At 44.7% G+C, this 20,538-nt stretch overlaps 3 protein-coding genes across 4 annotated transcripts; 1 reads left to right on the forward strand and 2 right to left on the reverse strand.

Annotated features, from left to right (window-relative positions):
- Window positions 1-1,362: 1,362 nt before the first annotated feature.
- Window positions 1,363-8,451, forward strand: CPT2 (carnitine palmitoyltransferase 2). Of its 2 annotated transcripts, none has more exons than XM_074152212.1 (5): window positions 1,363-1,509; window positions 2,432-2,512; window positions 2,626-2,732; window positions 4,876-6,180; window positions 7,464-8,451. In XM_074152212.1, the coding sequence occupies exons 1-5, from the start codon at window positions 1,376-1,378 to the stop codon at window positions 7,793-7,795; spliced, it is 1,959 nt and encodes a 652-aa protein (XP_074008313.1). In that variant the 5' UTR covers window positions 1,363-1,375; the 3' UTR covers window positions 7,796-8,451. The 2 variants fall into 2 exon arrangements, with proteins under 2 accessions (XP_074008313.1, XP_074008314.1); XM_074152213.1 differs by having other exon boundaries at window positions 4,876-6,107; window positions 7,460-8,445.
- Window positions 8,452-10,176: 1,725 nt separating this feature from the next.
- On the reverse strand, window positions 10,177-17,532 carry CZIB (CXXC motif containing zinc binding protein). The gene is made up of 8 exons (XM_074151739.1): window positions 17,230-17,532; window positions 17,064-17,147; window positions 16,394-16,450; window positions 15,553-15,634; window positions 15,046-15,077; window positions 14,564-14,641; window positions 11,242-11,307; window positions 10,177-10,421 (listed from the first exon to the last, which is right to left on the reverse strand). Exons 1-8 carry the CDS (start codon window positions 17,233-17,235, stop codon window positions 10,344-10,346), a joined length of 483 nt encoding a protein of 160 aa, XP_074007840.1. The 5' UTR covers window positions 17,236-17,532; the 3' UTR covers window positions 10,177-10,343.
- Window positions 17,533-18,447: 915 nt separating this feature from the next.
- On the reverse strand, window positions 18,448-20,318 carry MAGOH (mago homolog, exon junction complex subunit). The gene is made up of 5 exons (XM_074151740.1): window positions 20,210-20,318; window positions 19,971-20,029; window positions 19,721-19,831; window positions 19,353-19,435; window positions 18,448-18,745 (listed from the first exon to the last, which is right to left on the reverse strand). The coding sequence occupies exons 1-5, from the start codon at window positions 20,295-20,297 to the stop codon at window positions 18,646-18,648; spliced, it is 441 nt and encodes a 146-aa protein (XP_074007841.1). The 5' UTR covers window positions 20,298-20,318; the 3' UTR covers window positions 18,448-18,645.
- Window positions 20,319-20,538: the final 220 nt, after the last annotated feature.

Below are 20,538 nucleotides of genomic sequence, written 5' to 3' on the forward strand. Positions count from 1 at the left end.
CTCCTGGGAGAAGGAAGGTGTTTGAGTGCATTCCTCGGGCTCCCCGGGCTGGGATCGGGAGACCCAAACCTGGAAAGGGAACAGGGCGAGTCACGCATTCAAATGGGTAAAAGTAAAGTTACGGCAGATTTTGTAAAGGGCAGAGCAGGTAACATTTTGAACTGGACTATCACAACAGGGCAAGCCGGGTGAAACTGAACTTCATTAACTAAAGCAGGCTTGGGGGTTTTTGTTTTCTTAGTGAAAAAAGGCTGAAAGAGTAGCCTAAGAGCCAGGCATCCAACAGAAAATAGCTGTTACACTCAAACACGCAAGGACACCTTCTGGCATTTGTCATTTATTATCTTGGAAGTGAAACAATTTCACTTTTTCTCCAACCACTCTGTTGATTAGAGCAGGGCCAATTTACTTTCAGAGGATTATCGGACTAAGCCACAGGGATTGCTTTCCTTTCCTTCGCCGTGTCCGCATTCAATCCCAACGCTGATTTTTATGCTAGCGAGTATCTGATAAAAATACACCACCGTAAGTGCTCACCGCGCCACGCTTCCTTACCGAAACATTCCTGTGGCTTCCGGCTTACTCTGAGATTGTTTAGTGTTTTTATGGAAAACAGTCCCTACAGTACAACAGAACTGTGTGTTTACAGTATTTTGTTTTATGCTGTAATACAGTACTTGTTGTCACATGCTCACATATGAGTAAAAAAGCTCGTTGAGAGGTTGAACTGTTCTCTTTGGAGGCAGGACCTGAGTGATGTATGGTCAGTAAGAGGTACGGACACACACCAAAAACAATAATAATAAAAAAATAGAATAATGCGGAGTCTATATGCTGAACGAAAATACTGCCAAAACAAGAGGATCATAGAAAATGTTATTAATGTGTATGTAGAAGAGAACCGAACTAACGCTTCACCGTCCCACTGCAGACACCAGATAACTTCGCTACCTCAAGTGTGTGCATCAAATACACTTTCCAAATTAAATAATAATTTAAAAATGCTTCACGAAATCTCACCGACCCCCACGCTCGCTGCAACCCTCAGTTTTAACAGCTGGGACTTGCCCCGGGGACGGCCGCAGAGCCCGGCGGAGCCGCCGCTCCCGGGGCCCGCCCGGGCAGGGCAGGGCTGAGGGACCCCCTCGGTGCCCGCCCGCCATTTGCCCGACCCCCCCCTCCCCCCCCCCGCCTCTTCCCTGGGGGGCTGTCGGGGAACCAGCCCCAATCCATCCGATGCCAAGGCTCCGCCAGCCGCCGCGGGGCCATGTGAGCTCCCGCCGAAGGGGGCCGCTGGACGCGGAGCCGGCCGGGGACGGGGGGGCAGCGGAGGGAGCGGCGCGGGCGGCGCTTCACGGCCTCTGACGCGGGCATCATGGCGGCGCGGCGGCAGCTGCTGCTGCGGCGGGCGACGGCGGGCTGGCGGCGGGGCTACAGCTCGGCGGGCGCCGCCGAGTACCTGCACCGCAGCATCGTGCCCACCATGCACTACCAGAAGAGCCTGCCCAGGTACGGCGGGACGCGGCTCCGCTCCCTGCTGCGCCTCGCCGGCTCCCCTGCCCTCCCGGATCGCCCGTCCCGCGGCCTCCTGAGGCGCCGCCGGGCGGGGGCCGGTGCAGGGCCTGCGGTGAGCGCCCTCCGGGGAGCGAGCCAGTCCCGGGGCGGCCGCCTAGGGCTGCGGGGGGACGCGGGCGGAGGTCGGTGGCGGCAGGTGGCCGTGTGGGGCCGGCGGCCCCGGGGCGGCCGCTGTGAGGAGAGGGGAAGGGGGGGAAAACGCCCTCCTTCCCGGTTCTGTGCAGCCGCGCTCGGGGGGTGCTGCTCGCCTCTTGTTGTATGTGCTCTGCCTAAATCACAGCGGAGGGGAACGATTTCATTTTTTAAAGCGTAAATATGACCATAAGACTATTACTGAAACATTCCTTCAGGTTGCAAAGTAACCTCCGTGAGTGTAATGGGATTATTTTATAGCAAGAAGAGCGTTTTCATGCTTAGGCTGAGAGGAGGATGACAAAGATACTGGTTAGGAAATCTGCAAGAAAGAGTAGATTCTGAGCCGCAGCAGCGAGGGGAGGTCCCGAGGCAGGGGGGGCTTCCGAACTAAACCTTCCTTCTATATAGCTGCTTCTCCTTGCCACGGTTCATGTCATCTTCCCTGTGAGGTATTGGGACCCTACACTGCAATACCTTTGAACCAAGACAGGCAAGTTGGTTTTCTACCTTGTTTGCCAAGAACCTTATACTTTGGTGATGTATGTCCATCTATTCCCTTTTTTCTCACCTTCCACAGGATGCTTTTGAGCCATTTGGATAACATGAGGGTATAAGGAAGGATAGGGAAGAGGGGAGGTGAAGAGAGACCGCTGTGTTAGAAACAGGCTTCATTAGTACCATTGCTCATAAAATGCACGTCTCTGTGCTCCCCTTCCTTCAGACTGCCGGTTCCCAAACTAGAAGATACAATTACAAGATACCTGAATGCCCAGAAACCACTTTTAAATGATGATCAGTTCAGGTATGGACAAACAAGATACGTGTATTGCAGTATTATGTGCTGCTTCAAAGCCAAGTGTTACATATAAAGAATATGACTTCTGACAGCATTTTGACTCTTGTGGATTGCTGTAGGAAAACTGAAGAACTTGCTCGTCAGTTTGAAAAGGGAATTGGAAGAGAGCTGCACGAGCAGCTGGTTGCTCAAGACAATCAGAACAAGCATACCAGTTACATCACAGGTACGTTGGCCTACTGGGTACATAGCTCATAATGCTACAAATGAAATAAGCTGAAGCTTAAGTTCTCTACTTCATAAACTTGGAATAATGTACTGTGAATAGTACCTGTGACTGTATTTGAGCAAATTCTGAGTCTCCGGCAGAAAGAAGAATGCCCATCATCTTGTATACACCAGGATTCTGGGTAGATGGATATTGAAGAAGTCATATTTTTTCATGAGTTTCTGTATTTAAATTTTAGTTTACGGGGTTTATCTTTTTTGTTTTTTTCATTGCTGTCTATTTATGTCTAGCTTAATAGAGGAGCTTAACTGGTAATTCCCTTAAGGAAACTAAAGCAATCATTTTCCAATAATTCCAAGTTATTTAGAAAGAAAACTGAACTCTGAAGGGGGGTTCAGAGAATAAAACTAAGCTGTGGGAGGCAGAAGTGGCCAGTGCTCCAGACTTCAAACCCCCCAAAACTACAAAACCATATTCTTTTAAAGAGCAAAACAAAAGGAGTGACAGAAAGAGGGAAGATGAGAATAAAGAAAAACACATTAAGAGAATGAGAGTATGCATATAGCCTTTTATTATCCTTCCTTATTATTGCTTCTACTGACTTCCAAATGTGTCTGCTTATGAAAATATTGGGTAGGTAGCAACAGAGGTGGAAGTATTCAAATACCTATGGAAGTAGAAATTTGCATGTTGCCCAGGGAATGCACTTCTGTCCTTGCTGTCTGTTGAGACTACCTATAGGGGTGTTAGCTACCGCAGATTCTGTAGAGAATACCAGATTATTTCACAAAAGCTGCTGTTTGGTTTGTTAGCTTTTACTTTCCATTCACTTTGAACAACATCTGGAGTTTTAACTGGTGTTTTTATGGTGTTTGTCAACACTAACCAGTATGCAGCTTTGTGTCTGTGAACTGTGGGGTGTTTGGATTCCTTTTTGTTTAGTTATTATTCTTTCTTAGGCCTCATAAAAGACCTCTTCCACTTGAAATTGGTTTCTGAAAATATGTGATAGGCTACGTGATGATGGCGGATGTGGTTTTAAAACTGTAGATGAATGCTAGTTACTTACCCGTGAGGACCTGGAATTAAAACTGTACTTTAGGTCCTTAAGTTACCCATTGCCCTTCTTACAGCCCAGCTTTCTAGCTCTACTTGGGACTGATCCAGGCTTGGAATAATAATAATAATAATAATTCTTAATACATCAGCTGCCTTGAGGTGAAGTTGGTGTGCACTTGCTTCCTTGGTCTGTATCCAGGAAGTGTGCAATACTGGAGCTTGCTGAGTTTGAACTTGTTAATGATGATGAAATAGAACCTACTTAAAAAAATGCCTTCTCTGCCTGTGCCTCCTGGATTATTTTTTTTTTTACTCATAGGCATGTGTAAAGGTGTAACTACTTTCAAGAACTATGATTGATTCCCTTGGTTTTGGCGAGCACAAAACCTTTGGGTCACATTCATGCTTCTTGTTATGCTGACAGACTGTCTGAAAGACCTGTGGGTATCGAATGTAATTCTGCTTTCCAAAGTCAGTTCTGGGCCTGGAAGAATAACTGTGAGGTCTCCTCTAACTTTGTCTTTTTGCCAGCTTGAGAGACCAATGGCAGTGCATTGGTACCAAGAGTTTTGCCCTGTGCTGATCATGGTAGTGGACAGAAAGAGGAAGGAGGTGGAAACGTAAGACAGTAAATGTAGATGGAGGAATGCTGCCAGGAATGAGGGAAACACTGGATCAGAAGTAAAGATGGTTCTAAAGAGAGGCATGCCCTCAGTGACAGAGGGTGGCAGAAATTAATAGATTAAGAGTAGGTATAGGCATATTCCACTCCAGATGTGAGGTGTGCACCAAAATACAATGCTGGGGAGCTGCATTGCGTGTGGCAGGAGTTATGGTTTATCACTGAGCCATACAGAAAACATGGAAATTGGCCCTTGCTGCTGCTGATGTTGACAGTCTTGGTACGGATTGCTCCAAATACAGTATTTTTACAATTAGCCAACAATACCTTTCTTCATAACTGGAGGTTGGGAGAATCCCTGGGGGAATTGTCTGGCAGGGTATGGACTACATGAACCTCTGATCTGACTCAGTAAGCTGCTTTTATGTTCTGACCTATTTTTCAACTCTCCATTTTCAGGTCCCTGGTTTGACATGTACCTAAAATCACGTGAACCCGTTGTTTTGAATTTTAATGCATTTATGTCTTTTAATCCTGATCCGAAATCTGAATATAACGATCAGCTCATACGAGCTACGAACATGACAGTTTCTGCTGTACGTTTTATGAAGACCTTCAGGGCTGGTTATCTTGAGCCAGAAGTTTTTCACCTCAATCCGGAAAAAAGTGACACTGAGATCTTTAAAAAAATTATCCGATTTGTGCCTTCTTCACTTTCTTGGTTTGGTGCCTACATGGTCAATGCGTACCCCCTAGACATGTCTCAGTACTTCAGGCTTTTCAATTCTACGCGGCTGCCTAAACTCAACAGAGACGAGCTTTATACAGATGAAAAGGCAAAACATTTACTGGTACTGAGAAATGGGAATTTTTATATATTTGATATTCTTGATAGAGATGGAAATATGTTGAAACCTTCAGAAATACAAGCACACTTGAAATACATCCTTAGTGACAACAGTCCGGCCCCGGCCTTTCCTCTTGGCTACCTCTCCAGTGAAAACCGAGATACGTGGGCATTGCTGAGAAAGAATCTACTGGAAAATGGCAATGAAGAAGCTCTTCAAAAAGTAGACTCTGCTGTGTTTTGTTTAAGTTTAGATGATTTTACTGTTAAAGACTTTGTGCAGTTGTCCCACACTATGTTGCATGGAGATGGTGCTAACCGCTGGTATGACAAATCCTTTAATCTCATCATAACTAAGGATGGCACCGCAGGAATCAATTTTGAACATTCCTGGGGAGATGGTGTGGCTGTGCTCAGGTTCCAGAATGAGGTTTTTAAAGATAGCACCAAGGCACCAGCCATCAGCCCCCAGTCCCAGCCTGCTTCCGTAGACTCTTCTACAGCAGTGCGGAAACTTGACTTTAAGTTGAACGATGCCTTAAAAGCAGGAATTACCAAAGCCAAACAGAAATTTGATGCCAGTGTAGAAGGACTGTCTCTTAATATGATTCAGTTCCATGAAGGGGGAAAGGACCTTCTAAAGCAGAAGAAGGTAAGCCCAGACGCTGTGGCTCAGCTTGCCTTCCAGATGGCTTTCCTCCGACAGTACAATCAGACTGTTGCTACATACGAGTCTTGCAGTACTGCAGCTTTCAAACATGGTCGTACAGAGACTATACGTCCTGCCTCTATCCATACAAAGAAATGTTCAGAAGCTTTTGTCAAGGAACTCTCCAAACATAGCACCGAAGAGCTTCGGAAGTTGATAGTGGAGTGCTCAAAATACCACGGCCGTTTGACAAAAGAAGCAGCTATGGGTGAGTAGGAATACATCAAACGCTTTTGCTTTTGCACTAGAATGTCTATCAAGGTTGCTGTAAACATTTAGTTCACAACTAAAAAATTTAATTTTCATGGAGGTCCAGTGTTAATGTAAACTTGACAAAAACGGTAGCAGAAGGCTGCAGTGTAAAATGCGTTCTCTAAGACTCAATTTTTGATGGAGGAATTGTGGAATCATAGAATGGTTTGGGTTAGAAGGGACCTTAAAAATCATCGAGTTCCAACCCCCTGCCATGGGCAGGGACACCTCCCACTAGAGCAGGTTGCTCAAAGCCCCATCCAGCCTGGCCTTGAATACCTCCAGGGATGGGGCAGCCACAGCTTCTCTGGGCAACCTGTTCCAGTATCTTCCCATCCTCAGCGCAAAATTTCTTCCTGATACCTAATCTAAATCTCACCTCTTTCAGTGTAAAACCGTTACCCCTCGTCCTATCGCTCCATTCCTTGATAAAGAGTCCCTCCCCATCTCTCCTGTAGCCCCTTTAAGTACTGGAAGGGGCGATAAGGTCTCCCCGGAGCCTTTTTTTCTCCAGGCTGAACAACCCCAACTCTTTCAGCCTGTCTTCATGCCTCTGTGCTTCCCACTTCACCGGTAATGTGTTGAGAAACTTTTATACATTAGTGCGTGTTGTACTCTCTGAGGCAACCAAGAACTTTGGCTTTATGTCTGAGGAGTTACTGTTTTATCCCTGCAGGGGATAAAGGCTTTAAAAACTTCCAAATCAAACTGATCCTTTGGCTGTGGCTCTCCTGGTATTTTTCTAAATACTTTCTTTTGAATTGTCTGTCCCAGAAGCACAACTTGGTGTATTGTTTCAGTGAAATTGACTGTTGCACATTACCCCGTGGAGTCTAAAACTTGTCTCCTTTTGATGATACAAGATCTTTTTCCTCTTCAGCTTCATAAATTTTAGGAAAGCCTTTCTCCTTTTTAAACAATGTAGATATGTTCGGATAAATAGTTAATCAAAGAATGCGATGTATTATTAAAATTGTTAACATTGCACTTTTGTTTGCTCTCATGATTCCTGGTTGAGGCTAGCAGTGAAACACCAAGCCCTCATTCCCTGGGATACGTGTATTGCATGTGCAGAACGTCTGGGTTCTGAAAAATAATTCCTGAAATACGAAAATAAATCCCAGTTCTATAAACCCAGTCCTCTTTTGTGGCTGAAAAACAATGTGATGTCAAAATAAGTGAGTTTGCTTCCCCCCAAAATTAGTCATCTCTCTAATACTTGTGATTTTATTTTAACAGGTCAGGGATTTGACCGGCATCTCTTTGGCTTGCGCTATTTAGCCTCATCCAAAGGTATTGCACTGCCTGATTTCTATCAAGACCAAGCCTATGCTCGCATTAATCACAACATCATTTCCACGAGCACGTTGGTTAGCCCAGCTGTGCAGTTAGGGGGGTTCGGCCCCGTGGTGGCTGATGGTTTTGGAGTAGGATATCAGGTACACGATGATTGGATAGGTTGTAATGTTTCCTCGTACCCAACGAGGAATGGTAAAGAATACCTTCAGTGTATATACAAGTCACTAGAAGATATCTTTAATGTTTTGAAGGGCAAGAAAATCGGTAGTTAAGACATAAAAGCTTTGGAACACTTTACGGTTGCAGTACAAAATGCAGACTGTCTAATTGGTACACTAATCAGTGTTCAATGTGGCTGAGACTGGCTTCGTTTATATTCATTGAACTTGAATACTGTTAGATTCAGTATGAAATTTGTATCTATTTTAAAGAAATCGAGTACTGACCTTGAATGCGTGTGTCAGGAAATACAAACATTCACGATGTCAAAATTAAGTAACAGATCGATGTGTTCCAACAGATCCGTGTTCTTAAAACACATTACTTAAAATAAAAAGCATTGTTACCGAGTTTAGGAACTCGGAACATCTCTGTTCCATGAATGTTCAGACAGACAACAGCACTGTGATACCACTCTTAAACTGTTTGAGTTTAAAAAAATACATGCAGTAATTTTAAATACGAGTGGTTACATTTGCAGTCCTGCAGTAAGCTTGCTTACTAACTTGTCACACTTACTTCTCTCTTTAAACTTGAATTCATATCGGAACTGATTGTGCCTCAACTGCTTGAAGCCTTTCCATTGTAACAGCTTTTTGAGGAACAAAAAAATGAAGTGGGAGGCTTTAAGTAACCTGCAATCACCAACTGTGTTGTTAAATTGACTGGAAAAGACTGTATTTTAATAAAGCTATCTATTAATAACCACAAAGTTCTTTTATTGCCGTATCAAAATGAGACAGTATGGGTAGGCCCTTTATGAATAGCTCACGTTTCTTACAAAGGTTGAAAACATAACCACTGAAAGCAGCATTGGCTCTCCCCTTCCGTACGTGAAGTCTGTCCAATAACTTGCTTTTGTTTTGCTACATAAACCTCTGCTCTTGTGCCTTAAAAAAAAAAAAAAAAAAAAGCACTGCACTTTTATCTTTTGGGGTTCTCTCTTTCCAAACTTCCTTTTCCTGTGGAAAAATAACCTCAACAGAACATTTTCCTGTTTCCTCCTTGTTCTGTCGGCTAGAACTTTTGACATTATTTATTGTAGCAAGCGCCAGTCTTAGTGCCTAGAGCTGCGTCTTCAATGCACGGGGCTTGTTGCAGAAATTCTAAAGACTGAGACTTATCAGAACTCTCTGAAGGATCGCAGGAGCTTAAGCACAGACACCAGTAGAACTTAGCGATGCTGCGAATGCGAGATGAAGTCGATGCAGACAAGCTCCGTGTGTGCTGTTCACAGCTGGGACTCTGCCAGCCACAAAGTGGGTGATAACAAAAAGGGAAGGGGCCTTTTTCCACAAAATTCACTATGGTATGTATAACTTGTTCCCCTCTGCCTTTCAAATCCTCTTGACTTCCAGTCTTTCTTCTGGGAAGACGGGTCTGGAGCACAGTAGCGCTTGCCTCTGCAGCTCGGTGTAGCGCTAACGCAGCTCATGTCTTTCAGCACAGCCCAGTGTGTCCTGACAACCAAATGTATCAGCAGAACGTTAAGTCTGAGCATGTCTGGATGTGACAGATGAGGGTCAGAGGCCCAGAAACCTCCTTGCCTTTACTCTTCCTTTGGACATCTCAGCTTCCAGGTTCTTTTTCCTTTATCACAGTGAGCATAAGCAATACCGTATCTTTAAGTATGAACTCCAAATGCTGGGAAGCAAAGAGATTTGCTTTAAATATGTAAGTGCAAAGGCTTTTCCTAGTCAGGGCTCTTTCCTCTGCAGCCTGTCATGGGCTGTTCTAGTTTCCAGTTGAAAAGGAGTATTTTAAAACTTACTATGATTGTTCCTGCTCATTTAAACAAAGAAAGGAAGGTGATCATTTGAGGGGGGTGAAGGAAGTAATCAGACCAAGAGTCTTTGAATTAAGTTCACTAAAAGTTTTTAGGTTTGTGGTTTTGGTTGGTTGTTGTTTTTTTAAACATGAGAACAGCTGGCACACTTGCCAGGAAGTAGCTCTGTCTTCAACTAGAAATGAGTGAGGTTTACTTAATGACACACTTGAAAAGATAACTTAATTTTCTAATTCTCTGAAGATTGTAAGAGGTATGTGTAAGTGTCAGTAGCGGTCAAGCTTAACGAGCGTTCTCAGTAAACTCACCTCAGGGTCTTTACTTGAACTGGCCAAAAGCTCTCAAAGAGGTACCTTTTCGATTGAACAGTTAATGCAGTCCTTCACTAATGCTCATAGCCATTTCCTGACGGTAGGAGTGGTGAGTGAAAAGACCTTATTTACTTATATTAGAGAATCAAATGTGGGTACTTCTTGGTGATAGGCTATTAAAAACTTAAAGCAATAAGTTGTCTAAGTAGTTGCTGTTGATACAGTAGTTAAGCTACCGTCCATGACAACCATATATATTCCCCAAAGAGACGACATTAAGCAAATGGCACAGTTCAGTATATACTATTTTCAGTTTGTACTGAGGCCATCTCAAAGTGCTCTGTGGAAAATACTTTATTAGGAGATCCTGGGAACAGTGAGTACAACTGAGGTTTCCATTTCTGCAGTACAGCCATGTGAAAAGGAACTCCAAGGAAACTGAGTCTCTGATGGTTACAGCTCCCTCATCAATAAGCGTGTAAAGATTTATTAGGGGTATGAACTTCAGCATTTTACAAATTTATGGGTAACTTCATAGATTCCAACTGATTCCTTTGTTTTTTCATCATAGTCATTCCAATCCTAAAGGAAATAAGATTTCATATTATTAGTCACAGAAGACAGAAGGCAATAGTGTCTAAATCACAGACTTGAATTCAAACTGAAACTAAGCCTTACTCAAAGTTTGGGTCTTAGATTTCTGTGGAAAGCACCGTGCAGTCACTAAGCTGCATTCTGATACCTGAGTGAAGCAAGAGAATTGACCTGAAATTAAATGAGCTTCAGTGTTTTTTATTTTAACAATATTTTTTTTTTCATATGTAGTCCACAGCCTGTAGTGGACAACAACCACGGCAGATGAAAGGATTATCTATCATTTACAATACCCTGGTCAGGTGGGTAAGCAGACAAGCAGATCCCTGCCAAGTAGGATACCAGGGACCAGATTTGACCTTGAGATTTCTTGCTCACAGCCAAGGAAGATTTGCAATGCCGGAGTCGTTACCCTGAGCTTTGAAGGACAGTCTTTCTGTTACTTTTTAATATCTCTGCTCACAGGAAAAAGTGCAGGCACCTTCTTAGAAAAATGAGTTCACCATTCTGAATAACCCCAGCCATTTAGCATTCCAGATGTTTGCTCTCTGGAATTCCTGAGTGACTGAAAAGAAAAGTTGCATTTCTACCTTTGTCAGCTGCTAAGCTATAAAGGGCGTACTTCTAAAATGACTCTGTTAGTAATGCTGGTTGTTAATAGTTGATCTAGTTTCTTGCTCAGCTATGACTTTCCTGCATGAAAGAGCAAAACTTGTCTCCTGCACATGCAGGGGGTGTATTTTGGACTGGTGACTTAGGGAAAGAAAGCTAGATAATTAGATTTACTAAGAAAACTAAGAGAACATACCTTTTCTAACAAGTTTATATCATTGAAAGGTGTGCCAGATTCTGCGCCTTCAGCGACAAACCCTGCCTGCAAACACATTTGCAGTAAGTTTTTAAGAATAAGTTGTACAAAGAAAATAAAAAATTATGATCACTGAAACATGTTTAAAGAAAGTAACTCAGCACAAATTTTATTATATTTCTTTTACATTAGGTAGAAAGAGTGGTTAAGGGTCAGCATAAGGTTGTGACCCTCTTGTGAATTGGGAAAATTCAGTCTAAGCAACCACAGTGTCAAATGAGGGAACACTGCACCTCTTTTCCTGCCAAAAAGGTATTTCCAGGAATTCTAGATAATGTTAAACCTGAGTTTCTAAGTTTATGTAGCAACACCCAACTACTAATAGCTTTAATTTTTGTTTCCATACAGGCATTATGTATAAGATAGCTTCATAACAAACTTACATTGCAAGAAAACAATAGAAAATGTGGAAGAAAGTTAATAGTTGTGGCTTAAATATTGTCAGAATCCAAGACACTGGAGAGAAGGAGCAGTCTGTATTGGATTTAGGTGCAGAAGTTGCTGGCAGGCTCTACCTGCAAGGAGGATCAGCTGGGTGAAAGAACAATTAGTATACCCAAACAATCATTTCAAAGGGAAGGGTTCTTCACTGCTGTTACTGTTGCCGGTTTTAAAGAGGTGAAGGAAAGGATAGCACTAGGAAGGAAATAGTGTATCAGTGGGGTATAGCACAAGAAGGAGGTGTTCTTTTTTATCTTCTATAGGAACTGCTCTCTCATTTTAGGGTTCACAGTTGCCAAGCTGCAAATTAAGGTTTACTAGTTTTAAAAGTAAATTTAAAATTCTCAGCTACATCTGTAGCATACAGGAAGGTTTCTTGCATTGCCATTTCTAACTAGAGAATTTTATTTAAAAAGCAAAGGTAGCTTCTTCCTGGTTTTCTGCAAGGGATCTACGCTTGCATTTTTGATAGAGAAATCCAGTCAGACATTTAACTGTGTAAGAATGTGTGATGTAAGCCACGTGATTTTAAAATATCTTGGGATTTGAATGGAAGGTTAAGCACTTGGGAGTTAAATAAACCACGGAGTGTGGCAGACGTAGCAACAGGAGAGCTATCTGCGAGGCACGGTGTGAATATGGCCTTTATATGTCAGAAGCCCCTCTCAAGGGCACTGCCAGGGTTGGAGGGGGAGATCAGCATCATGGGACAAAAATGCAGGGCTGCAGTATAGAACAAACGCTAGAAAATTAGAAGAAGCCTTGCTTTTGCCACCTGGAGATATTCACCGGCCCTCCAAGGAACAAGACGCCATGTGACTGGAATTACGAGCGTCTGGACCAGACAGGCAGCGGGACTTGTGTTCTTACAAGCTTTGGCGTCAGGGCAGAGACTGGCGTAACCTCTGCCGAAGGGAGCGGGGACAGGCAGGGACTCGTCTGCCCTCTGCTGACCGGGCAAGGACCAACGGCTAAAGCGTAAATAACTTGCCAAGGAACCAAAACCGCCTCATCTTCACAACACTCTGATTATGTCTCACTTTTGTCACCAACAAAACTATTGGATGTGCCACAAAGCACAGAAGCTTAAGAAGGTTTAAGAGAAATTTGATAAAGAGAACTCCATTTCTTTAGTTGAAGCATCCACCTGGGGGCCAAGGACTCAAGTAAAACCAAAAATGATATATCAGATTTGCAGTTAGGTGTCTCTACTTAAGCACATTAAACAAGAAAGGTAAGTAATTGGGGGGAAAAGTTGTCCTTGCATATTATTAGAACACACAAGTACCTAGTTTGAATTTGTTGCTGCTACTAGGTAGGGAAAGAGGGTTTATATCAGACAATCAAAGGATACCTTCTCCTCTTTCAGACTCACGATTTTTTTGAGAAAACTACTATAATTTAAATATGTCATGCAAGTATTAAACCACTCTAAATTAACTTCAGGTATGGCTGTATTATATCTATTACAATATACAAAGAAAATACATTAATGCTATGGCCTATCCTGTTTGGTGCTAATCAAAAGCCAGACCTAAGGTTGTAGAGACGCCAGGCTGGCTTGGATCATGTCAAATGGAAAGCAATTTACAGAATTATTTGGAACTGCGTAAGTCTATATATTTACTCATTTAGGAATCACAAATTCACTGAAATATCTGCTCAGGGATTCAAGTGTACTCTCCAATACAGCGCACAAAGAATATTAAATTAAAAGCTTTACGACAGGTGTGAAGTCTTTGTTCTGCAGATAAAAATAAAATTGACAGCGAGGAAGCAGACATCTACAAACATCGACATTTTGTAGTCTTCTCATAGATTCTTCTTGAAGTGCAAATTCCTAGGTCTGGCTGCAAAGCTTTCAATGAGGAATAAGCTAATAACCATTCTGTTCCTCAAAAAAGACGGACTTCACGTAAATAAATAATTAGATAAAAGAAGACCTCTTGCAGCACACTGCAGCGGTGATTTTATTTATACCAAATTCTTTGTAGGATCAGCTTTTTTGGTCTGTTTCTTAGCACAGTGTCACAGTCTGAGGGAAGGATAAGGCAGGTTTATATTTATCAGTCTATTTACACCTAATCCGACTGGAATAATAGGTTAAATATAGTAGGGAGTTAGCTGGCGTACAGCATGACCATGCACAAGCAAATGAATCACTGAAGAGTGGCTGGGCCCAGAGGAAATCCTTTAACTCTGAACCTTGAGGAGTGCTTTGCAGCACTCTTTAACTGCCGTCCATCTTCAGTCTTTGTCTGACCAAGTTTCAAATGGAAAAATGGCAATACTCGTTTCTTATAGCTTTGGTGTGTCAAATCTCAAAGGAAATTTTATTTTTTCTCAGAGGCCATATACCGAAGACTGTTCATAACCCGAACATTACTTACTCTCTGTGACAAACCAAGAAGCCAAGTGTCCCTCTCCTGAATGTGGCTACCTAATGATGCGCTCCTGCAATTCCCACCCAGGGAAAGATGCCCTTTTGCAACGACCTGAGCCATGAAGACCTTTCAGATGAGTTCAGATGAGCGGTGCTGAGCCACCTGTATAGCAAGTTGAACACAACTCCAAGGCGTGATTCATTTTAGATTTTACTTGCACAAAGAATACCAGAGTCGTTAGTGTTTGCTGCTTGCAGGTTTGGTAGGGTTTTTTGGAGTAAAATGAAGTAAAAGAACAAACTATGGAGAGAGAGGATGTGAAACTGGATGTGTAGGATGTTCCAGGCAGAGCGACACCATTTCAAATAGTGTATATTTTATCACTCTATAAGAAGCGCTCTTAAAAACTGAGAAACAAATCACAAAGAAAAACTCACCTGTGGTTGAAAATCAACTGGTTCCAGACCTCGGCATTCAAACTCCACTATCGTTTTGAATTTCTCGCTGTCTTCAGCCTATAATTGAGTTGGAAAGCCATTAGTTTTCATCTAATAGCGACAGACAGTGACAAGCATTAGCATAGGAATGAACTGCTTTAAAGGCAGTACTATCAACTCTGATGTCCCAAGTGAGAGCAAAATCCTAGGGCTCGTTTAATAGGTGGTCATTAACTAGGATTTCTTAATCTGCCACAAGGAAGCCTTCCAAAGGAAACTAATATGGGCATTATATAATCGCCTCTAATTTGAGTGATAGAGTTTTATGTTTTGCTTATGAAATGTAGCACAATTTTCTGTCAGAGGAGAATACCAGCTTTTTGTGTTCTTGAAAGAGGAATGTGATGATAAAGCAAAACCTCAAAATATCATTAAAGCTTATTTATCTTTCACTTGTTATATAGAAGAGAAAGCAAACTTACGTTGTAAGGTTTGATTGTCTGACTTATGATATCTAAAAAAAAAAAAATCAGAAGTGTAAAAGTAAGTGGCATTATGTCTTCAGATTTATTCAGCACAAACCAAGCTCCAGCTTCTTCTTTCAAAGAAATTTCCTTATACAAAGTAAAAGAAACAAAGTAAGCAAGCAGTTCCTGCAGCTGGCCCTCAAAAAGCGTAAGTCAATTTTTCTCACTTCTCCTGAGAAGTTTACATTACACCATTTTGTTACCCTACCAGTGCAAAAAGAATTATGTGCTTTTGTAAAATGACATTAAGGATATGAAACCTGAACTCCCCGGGAGGCCTTGCTATCTCCTTCATGAGCATGACGACAAGCATGTACCTGTTGTGAACTCAAGCACCAGCGTACAAGGAAAAAAAATCCCTGCTCTTTACAAACAGCGTCAAGCAAAAATGGGGACTAAAAAAATAAGCCCAGGAGAAGAAATGTAAAATGGATGATGCCTCTTAAATTTCTAAGCACGTACCAATGGAGTTCTCCCTGGAGCACAGCTTGCATTTCTGCACCATAGTGGCGCTTCCTCTGCCTCCTTTCAGGGGAGCACTGTCCTAAAAACCACGACAAGAGAGACACCATTTTTAACTGCACTCCAACTGAGCCACTGGAAACCTCTGCAAAGGTAAAGTAGTTTTTTACAACTTTAACTTTTAAAAAATATTGCAACAAGAAGTCTTTTTTTTTTTTAGAGATATCTATAATTCAGAAAGCTGTAATTATCAAAGAATAATTCTGTTCCAGACTTGAATAATGGATAGTTATGTCTTGTCCATGTAGGCATGTTCCATTAATTCCTCAAAATACACTCTTACCATTCGCTAGTATCAACAAACAGGGATGATTGTTCCTAAAAACAGAAACTTCTCTTATCCCTGACAAATTTTATCCAGCTTTTTCAGTTTCCAAATGCTAATTTTGCATGCTTAACTCAACTTGAATTACCTCAACTTCGCCAAAAAGATTCCACCAGCATCAGAGGAATAGGCTACAGGCACAAACTACTTCTGATATCACTTTAAAGTTTGTTTTCAAATGATATTTTTACAGAAAGGCGGCTTTTCAAAGCAGACGTAAATACTTTGTCACCAACAGTCACCATTCCAATGGCATATTTCAATTAACAGTCTCCAAATAGTTTTTTTTTTTTAATAGGGAATATGACAGCTTTTCCTGAATGCTGTCAGCTATTAAAATACTATCTCATCTAAAGTGCAAGGTGTCACATCCCTGACACCAATATCCCTTGCATTAAGAGGGCAGGTTTGTTTCCTCGTTTCTGTTCTGATGCAGGTTGCAACAGGGAAGCATACCATCAATCGCAGATACTGCCATTTCTCAGAAACTTCACCACAGTTCCCACATTTCAGCTGAAAAATAAACATAAACCAGAGCATTTAAAGCTGTCAATAACCAGGGATTAAGAAGCTGCAGGAGCTGACGTGAGCCCTCCAGACCCATCATCCCCACTCTTTCCCAGCTGAGAGGAGACGGAGGCAGGCATCACTCGCCGTCTATCGCGACAGGTGGGTGAGCTGACCCGACGTGGCAGGTATGGCTGCCGCAGAGGGTCTGCCCTTTGGTGTACTGGGTGGAAAATGTGGTACGAAGCACGGTCAGGAAATAAAAGATGGGAATAGCACATCTCACCATTTACCTGGGTCACCTGCCAGTGGGTATTGGATTCCCAACCACCGCACCAACGCAGGCACCGACCGACGCTTGAGCTAAGGACTTTTCATTATTCCAAACTAATGTATAATGTCATGCATGTAATTAATGTACACACGCCTATAGATTTCTACCATCAAATTCACTGCTCCGGTACCAGCCTGCTTGCACCGTGCGGAAAAAAAAACCCACATCACGCTTTAGCCGAGTGAGGTGACACTCGACACCACGGGCCTCCCTCGCCAGGTGTCCCGATGGACAAGTCCCACAGGCTCCCAACACCCCGTCCCGGCTCCCGCGGCCGCCCCGCACCTTGAGGTACCATCGGAAGTCCTCCCCCGCGGCCCGCAGCCCCGTGATGTTCTCCAGCGTGGCGCGCAGCTGCAGCCCGATCCTCTGCAAGGCAAGAGGCAGCGAGAGAGGCCCTCAGCTCGGCTCCCCTCACCTCGGCTCCCCTCACTTCGCGGCTCCTACCTACCCCCATGGCCTCGCAGGGTGCCCGGCGCCTCACGGGGCCCCCGCGCTGTCGGGGCTCTCTTCACCACCACCCCCCCCCCTAAACCCTGGCGGGAGCAGCTGCGGGCTTCAACCCGCTCCTGCGTGTTATTTTAGCGCTGGGTTTGGTGGGTTTATTTCCACCCCCGCCCTCCACCGCGCTGCGCCGGTGCCCTCAGCCAAGCTGGCCGCCGCCTCCCGGTGCTCTCTGCCGCGCTGAAGCCGACGGGAAGCCGACGCTGCCCTCGGCCAAGATGGCGCCCGGCCCTTCACCGCCCAGCCGCCCGCAGGAGCGGGGAGGGGCGGCGGGACGGACGGTGCGGGGCGGGGAACGGGACCGTGGAGGCGGTGGGAAAGCGGGGCCGTGTGAGGAGGTAGCTGTGGGGAAAGGCAGGGGGGTGCCGGTGGCGGGAGGAGGGAAGCAGGAGGTTTCCTCCTGCAGCAGGGGGTTAGGTGTTTTCACCTTTCATCAAGTCATTTAACCATAATCTTTTTCTAATGGCAGTGGCTACGGATCTAGAAAAACAGGAGGTGCTAGAGAAAGCAAGGGAGCGGGTGGGCAGCACTGTCATGAGGAAGCACCCTCAGAACCTGTGGGGAGCCCCGGTCCCCTGTGGGGGAGCCCTACAGCGCTGTACAAAAACCACCACTTCGAAGTTAAGACATGTTTGGTCCTCTACGTCTCTTAATCAGTTCTGCGCAACAGATCTGCTAGTCTGGAACTAAACTAACTACATTGTACGTTGCTTTTAATTTCAGTTTCTCTGAAGCCGGATGGAGTATCGGTGAACGTCCTGGATGGCTCCCGGGTGGCCTGGTGTCCACTTCTGCTCTGAAGGCAAAGGGGCGATCACGGCAGCAGGGTGTTCAGCAGCTGACAGGCGTCTTTGCTATAACCAGCCACCACATGCAGAGCCAGAGCTTCGGCTTCCCAGGTCAGAAGAATCATCTGGTTCATCCTTTCCTGGTTGTTTTGCACCTTTGAGCTGCCCAGCAGAAGACCTGACTCAGGACAGTAACGAAAGTTTATCCTGACAGCTGGAAAAACTGACATTTCCTAGAGCCAGACTTCATTCCATTTTCTACCGCTGCACAGATAGAGAAGTGAACTATAGCTTTGTGTGATACAACTGAAGTAACAGGCCCTGAACGTACCATGACAGAAGAAGTGTTGGGAAGTCAGTTTCTCACCAGAACTTGTAAATTAAAAATACAGATCTCACCATTTTATTAAGACAGTCACTGACATTTTGTAAAAAAAAAAAAAAAAAAAAAAAAAGAAAAAATCTAACATACATAAAAAGTTCAGGCCAGAAATAGTGAAAAATTGAAACAGCAATCCCGCCCCCACCCCTCCCATCCGTACAGACATTGCAGTACAAACTTCAGTTTGTGTGATTTAAATTGGCTTAATCTTGAAGTGTAGTCCAATAAGACTGAAGACTAGACACTTAAGGTCCTGGACCAGGTAGTAGAACACTCTCAAGCCTTCTGGATCCCTGCAGTGCACAACAGAAGGAAGGAAAGAAGGAAAAAGACCCACCAGTTAGACTGATGTTCTAAAAAAGCAGTTTATAGAAGCAGCCTATTAAAAGAACACACCAAAGCCTACAGGGAGATTTTTCAGAGGTCATCTTAGACATTAACAGATTTGTTCATCCTGCATGGACTGATGAAACAGTCTACGGTCCAAGTTTGCAACTCGTAAGTCTTTGACAAAATGTGCATTTTCGTCATGAAAGCAAGTAGCAACACCACTTTGGATTTACAAAACACGATACACAGTCTTTTCGGCTTTTCAGTCCAGAAGTCTTGGTTCTCCCAGAGACATTAGCGTCACAATGAGAGCTCAGCTCAGACCCTGAATACAGGGGGGTCCCAACATGGGTTCCTGCAGAAGGGTTAGTGGCTCAGCGGGTTTGAAAAAACAGCACATAATGACACAGCCTAAAAGCGTTTGGTACATTACACGGGAACCCAGAGCACCTGTGCCCCCAGGAACCGATTTATGCTTTGAAACAATATAAAATGCAAGTACTAATCAGCAAGTTGGAATACAGATTGTTACATAAAAACAACAGCAACATAAAAAAGCAGAGTACGTACTTGGACTGATTTACATCAATGAGTGAACCTATTTTTGACGTGGTAAAGGAGATGTGCTCATCACCGATTACTATTTCAAGCTCCTGGAAAAGAAAAGATTACAGGAAGTCAAACTACTGCTTTATGGTAGAAATAGTTAAGTACTGAGATGATGGCTTTTCTGTTTTTCTTGCGGAGATGTTGAATGCAGCAGGTCTGTGAATCACATTAAGTCTCACAATTAAATTGCCATGCTCAGGTTTTAAAGTAGTATTTGTTTCCCTCTTGGCTAGAAACAATACTGATGTGAAGAAAAAGCCCAGTTATGTTTCTAATGAGCTAAACAGCACAGATTAGAACAGCAATTAGAAAAGACACCGTACACCAACCTGTCGGCCAACTCTGTCGGGAGGCGGCCAGAGCGCATCATCCTCTTTCGTGATCTCGCTGTCGTCGATGATTCTCTTCAGCTCTTCCATCACGCTCTTATGCACATAAGCCTACGAACGACACTCCAGCATCAACAGCCGCCCCAGGCGCCGCTCGCACGGATCGTGCGCTTCGGACCGCCCCGGCCCCCCAGCGCCGCTCCGGGCAAAGCCCGGCGGAGCCGCCCGCCCCCCTCCGCCTCTCCCGTACCTCCTTTCGGATCATGACGTCGTTCTTGTAGTTGCTGTTGTTGGCGTAACGCAGCTTCCCTGGCGGAGACAGGGCGGACGTTAAACCCCGCGACGGGGCGGCACCAGGCGGGCGAGCCGCGACCCGGCCCCGCGTCCGCCTGGCAGCGGAGGGCCCCGCTGCGGCCGCCGCCGCCACCTCCTCCTCCCCCCCTTCCCTCCCTTCCTCCCGCCTGCCCGGCCCCTGCCCCATCCCCTCACCATCGGGCCGGAACTCGAACTCGAGGAACTCGTGGCCGAACTTGCCCTTATGCCCCACGTAGTAGCGGAGGTAAAAGTCGCTCGCCATGGTCCCGCCACCGCCCCAGCATGCACCGCGGCGGCGCGGGCCAAGCGCGTCACGGGGGGCAGGGGCGGGGCGGAGGGCGCTCCCCGCTCCCATTGGTTGCGGCTGCCCCCTGGCGGGCGCCGGTGGCTGCGGCCGAGCGCGTGAGGGGCGGGGCGGGGCGGGGCGGGGCGGGGCTCCCGTTCCCTCAGTCGGCGGTGGGAGGCGGTGGGAGGCGGTGGGAGGGGGTTCCTGGGCCGAAACT

This window comes from Numenius arquata, chromosome 8 (genome assembly GCF_964106895.1).
Source record: "Numenius arquata chromosome 8, bNumArq3.hap1.1, whole genome shotgun sequence".
NCBI lineage: Eukaryota > Metazoa > Chordata > Aves > Charadriiformes > Scolopacidae > Numenius > Numenius arquata.

Bases quoted from the DNA above. Each gene is read 5' to 3' on its own strand.
- MAGOH (XM_074151740.1), bottom strand. From the start codon at position 20,297: ATGGCGAGCGACTTTTACCTCCGCTACTACGTGGGGCATAAGGGCAAG. The intron at 19,832-19,970 runs GTACGGGAGAGG...TGTCGTTCGTAG, and splicing joins ACGTCATGATCCGAAAGGAG to GCTTATGTGCATAAGAGCGT. The intron at 18,746-19,352 runs GTACGTACTCTG...TGTGCACTGCAG, and splicing joins ATTGATGTAAATCAGTCCAA to GGATCCAGAAGGCTTGAGAG.
- CZIB (XM_074151739.1), bottom strand. The intron at 16,451-17,063 runs GTGCGGGGCGGC...TTTATTTTTCAG, and splicing joins ACTTCCGATGGTACCTCAAG to CTGAAATGTGGGAACTGTGG. The intron at 15,635-16,393 runs GTATGCTTCCCT...CGTGGTTTTTAG, and splicing joins GGCAGTATCTGCGATTGATG to GACAGTGCTCCCCTGAAAGG.
- CPT2 (XM_074152212.1), top strand. From the start codon at position 1,376: ATGGCGGCGCGGCGGCAGCTGCTGCTGCGGCGGGCGACGGCGGGCTGG. The intron at 1,510-2,431 runs GTACGGCGGGAC...CCCTTCCTTCAG, and splicing joins TACCAGAAGAGCCTGCCCAG to ACTGCCGGTTCCCAAACTAG. The intron at 2,513-2,625 runs GTATGGACAAAC...GGATTGCTGTAG, and splicing joins TTAAATGATGATCAGTTCAG to GAAAACTGAAGAACTTGCTC.